The sequence below is a fragment of the Colias philodice genome, chromosome 5, assembly GCF_061535455.1.
Source record: "Colias philodice isolate Cphi_HAF_F1 chromosome 5, ilColPhil1 Martin Lab GWU primary, whole genome shotgun sequence".
Classification (NCBI taxonomy): Eukaryota; Metazoa; Arthropoda; class Insecta; order Lepidoptera; family Pieridae; genus Colias; species Colias philodice.
Window position 1 is genome coordinate 2,552,391 of NC_143090.1, and position 7,078 is coordinate 2,559,468.

A 7,078-nucleotide genomic window follows, 5' to 3' on the forward strand; every position below is an offset into this window, starting at 1 on the left:
GCATTAAGTAACAAATTATTCTACTATCTACAATGAGCTAAAAATTAAATTATTTCCAAGCCATGGTTATTTTGCTAATCAAGTCAAAGACGCTTAAATATTAAGGCTTTAGAGCGTATACGCACTATGCGGGTAGCCGCATTGCGGGTAGCCGTCCGGCTGACCGCAAGCACAATTATGTACGTAATATTCATTTCTATGCGCACTGTGCGGTCTGCGGTAGCCGCATCGCAGTGCGCATAGAAATGAATAATAATAATAATAATTATACGTATACGCTCTTACAGTTACATTATGCGAGTTTCCTTTCAAAATAACTTATCGACAAGGCGACAATTGGAGAAAAACAAAAAAAATGGCGAACGAATACGCGGGAAATGTCATTGTCAAATGACAAGAAGAGAAACGCGAAGTCTTTGTCAAAAGACTTCCCGTTTCTCTGTCTTCCATCTTGTTTTTTATTAAGCATAGCTTCTATCGCGGGCCTTGAGCGCGGGGACCGAATCGAGAAATTCCGTAACGAAAAAACTCACGCTCCCCACTCCGACGGGCTCGGAGGTATGTCTTGAAGGCATAGCATGCAATAGCTTTACCGCGGCAGTCCCCGAGTGCCACACGTCTTTTCTTCAATTGTCACTTTATCGTATTACATTGTTACATTATTGATAACAAATAATTGAAATATAATTACACTGGTTTACTTTAAATAGATTTTGTTAAATGTTTGTAACATTTTATTGTATTTGCACTCTGATCGTAACATTTTTTTTTGGTAACATGCATTTTTTTTTAAATCTAAAATATATAAATGCGCAAATAACATATGTATTTATTAATTTTACTGGGTTAAGGAATATGGAGGTTTACAGGCGAAATATAATAACACTAAATATGTATCTATATGAATTTTCGTTGTGATTTTTCTATACAATACCCTATGTTAATATCACCATATTCATTTGATTATTTATTTAATTTATTTTATAACTAACAATATTATGATCAAATGAAAAGGAATATATTAACTCTATGATGCTTTGACGACACACCAATATATAGAGATTGGCCGAAATCATAGGAAATTCAGAAAATACAGGTGATTTTGTACAGAATATATTATATAAACCATAATTAATTATGCTTAACATTTGGCCCCATCGCCTATAGATATATTTAAATGGCAAAATACTTATAGTTCTCTTTGAAAATTATTAACTACTCTTAATATTTTCTTAATTACAATTGAAGCCTAAAACACAAAAATTAAATACTTAACTTCATTTATTCACAATTGAAAACAATTTTAATTTATTACATTTTTAAATCAAGTTTAAATGAATGACTCATAAGATACATTTTACTCATAAGTGTGATTTTTTTAATTCTTTACTCATAGCCAAACAAATTCAAAACTAAAGCAATACATATTAAATTGCATAAGAACAGTTAAATTCTCATAAAAAATATTAAATCTCTCTAATTAAATAAATAGGCTAATTTTTCAACACGAAAGTGAATAAATAATATGTCTTTTACTATAAACATAAAACCGATTTGGTAAAAATTAAGAAAAAAGCTAGTATTCCATTATCTAGCTTTGGATATAACTTTTATGTAATAAATAATATTATAAGTAAAAAGAAGTGAAGGTCAACAACTCAACATTAGATCTTCAAAAACGGCATACTAAAGCACACACATTTAGACGTCAAAAAGAGATGGCATAATTCAACTATAGTGAGCGAAAGAGACAACTGAAGTAAACACTCCCGGAGTCTAAATAACATAACACACTATTTTACGTATAATTCCTGGCAACCCATAAACTAAAATCGCACTAATCATTATTTACTTCAAATGTAGCGCTTGTTATTATCTGTGACCCCGAAACGACGCTGTGTTCGCTTTTCAAATGATCTAGTATAGTCTGTATGCTATTCTCTATGTCATCGAATTTTATAAATTCGTATTGACATATTTTACAAGAATACGTGTTGTCGCCGACGTTGAATACTTTCCAGACCCAATGGCTGCCGTCTGAAAAACAAACTGACAGTTATAATTTGTACTTTATTAGAAAAAAAAAATGGGTATAGCAAATTCTAGAGATAGTGTGAAGAAGCGAGATGGAACGTTTGTCACGTCACACGCTGTCTGTTTTTTTTTTTGTCATATTTCACATGCATTTTAGTTATGTATAGCCATATAAATGAAAAAAAAGAGACATGTGGCACTCGGGGACTGCCGCGGTAAAGCTATTGCATAGCATGCCTTCAAGCCACACCTCCGAGCCCGTCGTGGGGAGCGTGAGGTTTTTTCGTTACGGAATTTCTCAATTCTGTCCCCGCGCTCAAGGCCCGCGATAGAAGCTATGCAATAGCTTAAAAGTTCCAGTAAAAGTTAAAAGTTAAAAGTAACTATAAAACACGATTTCAAACTAATGAAAAAAACCGAAATCTCTTAGAAAATTTTCCCATTATCAAGCAAATTATTGAGTATTTAGTTTTGTAGTATTTAAATGCTTATTAATGATTTTTTTTTTCAAAAACATGCGGGTTCGAGTCCCACCTAATGATCGATTTTTTTTTCCAATCCTTTCAAAATTATCAAGCCAATTATCGAAAAAACACTGAAATAGTGAAGCTACTGTCTACAACAATATAATATAGACTCACCTCCCCATTTATTATGCACAATCTTCAAGTGCCTGTTCATATTGCCAGTTGCATTCCCGCCATGACTGATCACTCGCTTACAAAGTTTGCATCGAGCTCTAGTTCTCGATACCAGGCTGAAGTACGACCAGACCCAACTGCGTCTGGGCTTCTTTGTTCCTATGGGTAAATAACTGGTGTTTGTAAAGTTATAGATTACTAGCGGTCCGCCCCGGCTTCGCCCGTGGTACATATTTCGCAATAAAAAGCCTATGTTCTTTCTGAGGGTCTAAAGATTATTATCTGTGCCAAATTTCATCAATCGGTCCAGTAGTTTATGAGCCTATTCATTACAGTCAAACAAACAAACAAAGTTTTCCTCTTTATAATATTAGTGTAGACAAGTTATAGATAGAATATGCTCCAGAATAGAATGTCAGGTAATTGCCTGACTCGAGCAGGAGAGCGAACGAGGTGTAAGCTGTTGTATGGTTGAGAGTGAAAGAACAGATTCGATAACTTTGCCGTATGTAAATACATTATTGGTGGGGCATAACCTGAGTATACCTTTTAGTATCATTGAAAAATACTATCTGAAATGCTCATACAGAGATAGTCATGTCTTAATGTTATTGAGAATAATAAGGAGATTTTTTAATTATTATTTTTTGTCACTTTTTTGATCATGCATATATACTATTGGCTAGTTTAGTAAAATTAGTAATTCAATCAAGTCCTGTACATAGATATAGGTTAGAGAGATTTTATGTGTTAAGTAATCCAAAAAAAAAAGACGGGTTGCACTCCGGGAGTGCCGGCAGAAGTGAAAACTTGATTATTAACGTTCAGCATGTTTGATATTTTGGAATGGTATCCGTCTTACGAATGGAATATAAGGGCTAAAAAAAAATCCGTCTTACGCTTTTTCGATCAGGCCACGTGTCCTGACGCGAGTTTAAGATTTAATACCCAACGCCGCTAAAGAAGTTTTCACTTCAAAAAATGTTTCATTGATAATTCTTGAAGCAAATTACAGTCAGATAACTTTGCTTAATCAATAAAAAACTACAAAAAGCTACTCACGTGCACTTCCCGCCACTTTTTCCACGCTCTCTTCTTTAGGAGTGTCCCATTTGATACTGTCATCTATGACGTCATCATCGTGACCGCCTTTCGTAGAGATTTCTGACGCGAAAACTGCCGAATGCCGCGTTCTTATATGTCTATTCATGTTGTTAGAATTACTGCCTTTTATTGAAAGAACTACGCTGCATAACGAACATCTGTATATTGTTTTGGTCAATTGTTCGAAATATTTCCACACCCAACTCCGTTTCCTGCTTTGTTCTAGAAATAATTATTAATTGTTTTTATATTACAGGTATAAGTATAATGTTTTCTGTTAATTAAATTATTTTTAAATGTCTAAATACAGCTTGAAGACTGGGTAATTAATTTAAGTAGAATATATAAGAATTATTACAAAAGTATGAATTTTACAACATTGAGATAGTTCATAAATGCCGCAAAAAAATGAGGAAGGAATATGTTAATTGTAATTTAAAATTACTATGAATATTTTATGTTAGTAATAATCATAAGGTATCATTTCTATAGACCTTAACTAATCTACATGTAAGAAATTAGAAAACATACACTATATTATACATACCTAAAATAGCTGTATGCTTTTCCTCTTGTTTATTGGGAAGTAATAAAAAGTCAGATTGGTCCAATTCTTCCTTCGAAGCATCCTTAAGAACTGCGGGTGTTTCACAAATCTCTCCCAAAATTACAGAGTCACTCTTGAGATCGACATCTTTCATACTAAACTGTAGAAACTCGATTTGGTAGCCAACACCTGCGTCAGAACTATCCTAGAAAGTCATTTATATTTTTATAACTTGTATAATATGTAAAACTTGAAAATACAAGAATTTGTGCCATTGTGAAGTTGTTAAGAATTATTTAGGATAAATATGCAATATTCGGTTTGATTGTTTTTCTACAGGGCGGAGAAATAGCAGATCTCAGTAAAAGGTAAGAAATTTTTGATATTAAATAATAAATTGTAAACAAGCTTTTGTTTTTACTTTTTTCTAAACTGTAAGTTTTATAAGCTCCCTAGCTAGCCTAAGATATTGATTTACATAATAGAGTCAAAATGAAACTGAAAATGTTATTTATAAAAAAAAATACGTGTGGCACTCGAGGACTGCCGCAGTAAAGCTATTGTATAGCATCGCATCACTATGCCGGTTGGAGTGGGGGGTGTTGGGTTTTTTGCGTTACGGAATTTATACATTCGGTCGTCGCGCTCAAAGTCTGAGATAAAAGCTATAAAATAGCTTAAAATATTATCTTTTTATCCAAACTATGTTAAAAAAATACTATTACATACCTTATGAAGCTCATACACTTCCTTATGAGACCCCTGCAAGTGAATCACCAATTCCAGACACTTCTCCGTAACATCCACCTCAGAGTCACATATGTTACACTTGTATTTATTATCATTTAACATCATAAAGTATATCAACACCCACTCTGGTAACTTTTCTGTGAAACACAATTTGTTTTAATTAAGTGGCAATATTGTATGACTGAAAATCTTATATATAAAACTCCCGTGTCAAAATATTAGTTACCATACTTCAAAACGGCTGGACCGATTCCCATGAAATTTTCTATGCATATCGGGTAAGTCTGAGAATCGGCCAACATCTATTTTTCATATGTACCACAGGCGAAGCCAGGGACCGCTAGTAGTTATATAAATGTATACAAACTTTTTACCAAATATCTTACTGTTTAATTCCTTTGGGTTTTTGGAAGAATAAAACCACTTTTATATGAATAAAGTTTTATTAGATACAAACGGACAAAACTATAAATAAAATACTGCATATTTGTTCACACTTTAATACTGATTTTTACAAAATATTTTGCTTATCTGCTTAATGGAGAACTTAACAAACTAATTATATTGATTGATAATACTTTGTTTAGAATTAATATCTATATATAACTATAAAAGAAAGTCGTGTTAGTTACTCCACTTATAACTCAAGAATGGCTGAACCGATTTAGCTGAAAATTGGCAGGGAGGTAGTTTAGAGCCAGGAGAAGGACATAGGATACTAAATATGTAGCACGGGCGAAGCCGGGGCGGACCATTAGTAAATATTAAAAGTACCTAATGAAAATTATTAAACCCCATCTTTTTCAAATAAGGAAAAAATTCTATAAATAACATGCTACACCTAGACCTATTATAGTAGACAAAAATGCTCTAACTTAATTTAAATAATTTCCATAAATAAACAATAACCCAAAAGTTATAAGAATATTGTCTCAATTATTGCAAATGCCATAGCATAGTATAAATGATCAGGAAAATAACTGCTACACACAATTTCTAACATATTTTATACTTATGCTTTGCAAGTTCAAACTTTATTGCCATTATAGATATGTTAAACCACTAGTCCGCAAACATAGGTTTCTTGTGATTATGGAAATCTCTTACAACTTCTACACCATAAGTTTGCATGTTTATCACCGAAATACAACCAGTTTTCTGCCTGTAAGAACAACACCACTGCTCAGCTCCACACTGCAGCTTACATTTAAACACATATGTGTATCCTTGGAACATTATCTGGTGCCCTTTCTTCGTTGGAACACACTGCACCAAGTCATCACCTGAAATTTTGATAACCATGTAACATCCTCTCCATATCCATTATTTCTTTAAAAACAACGTCGTTCATCAATACGCAGCCTGTGTCAGATGTTATGGTATAATATATATTTAAAGGAACAAAACCGCTTCGGGTATATTATTAAAAATATGGTAAATTGTGAAATAAACAGAACTTTAGTCACCAAACACGAAACAAAAACACGTTTGACGTCTTGACGTCAACTGTCATTTATAAATTGACAACTCGGGCCTCAGATAATATAAAATGTTGAAAACAAACTGAAAAAAAATTAAAAACAATAATTATTTAACTTGATTATTAAATATATTCGAATATTTACACAATATTACAATAGACAAATATAACCTTATAAATATAACCTTGCGAAACTTAAACCCAGTAAAATTTGAAGGATCGATATTTAAAAAGACCAAAAAAATAGGCGCGAACGGTGCGCATAATGGAACGCTTATTGAAAAGTGTAAACGACACATTCCTTTTTCAAGATTATTTTCCTATTAAATATGCGCTAATTACTTTTTATGCTTAAGGCAAATTTTAAATATGATTATTTTTAATTAGATTTTAAATGTTGTATAAAAAAAACCATCATGTGGAAGGAATAAATTTGAGTAAAATATGTTTCCTGCTACTGGCCACTAGATGGCGGCCATTGTTGATATTAAGATGGAGCTCGAATTAACCAATCATAAAATT

The 7,078-nt window shown here is 32.6% G+C and overlaps 1 protein-coding gene across 5 annotated transcripts; it reads right to left on the reverse strand.

The window, feature by feature from the left end:
• Positions 1–276: 276 nt before the first annotated feature.
• LOC149488316 (uncharacterized) lies at positions 277–6,573 on the reverse strand. Of its 5 annotated transcripts, none has more exons than XM_089695037.1 (7): positions 6,534–6,555; positions 6,064–6,359; positions 5,056–5,213; positions 4,327–4,531; positions 3,738–4,001; positions 2,676–2,834; positions 277–2,037 (listed from the first exon to the last, which is right to left on the reverse strand). In XM_089695037.1, the coding sequence occupies exons 3-7, from the start codon at positions 5,179–5,181 to the stop codon at positions 1,838–1,840; spliced, it is 954 nt and encodes a 317-aa protein (XP_089551163.1). In that variant the 5' UTR covers positions 5,182–5,213; positions 6,064–6,359; positions 6,534–6,555; the 3' UTR covers positions 277–1,837. The 5 variants fall into 5 exon arrangements, with proteins under 5 accessions (XP_089551163.1, XP_089551166.1, XP_089551165.1 ...); XM_089695040.1 differs by having other exon boundaries at positions 6,282–6,359; positions 6,534–6,549; XM_089695039.1 differs by having other exon boundaries at positions 6,282–6,573.
• Positions 6,574–7,078: the final 505 nt, after the last annotated feature.

Coding starts and splice junctions, on each gene's coding strand:
- LOC149488316 (XM_089695039.1), bottom strand. CDS start 5,181: ATGATGTTAAATGATAATAAATACAAGTGTAACATATGTGACTCTGAG. Junction 4,532..5,055: donor AAGTGTATGAGCTTCATAAG/GTATGTAATAGT, acceptor ATGACTTTCTAG/GATAGTTCTGACGCAGGTGT. Junction 2,835..3,737: donor AAAAGTGGCGGGAAGTGCAC/GTGAGTAGCTTT, acceptor ATTTACCCATAG/GAACAAAGAAGCCCAGACGC.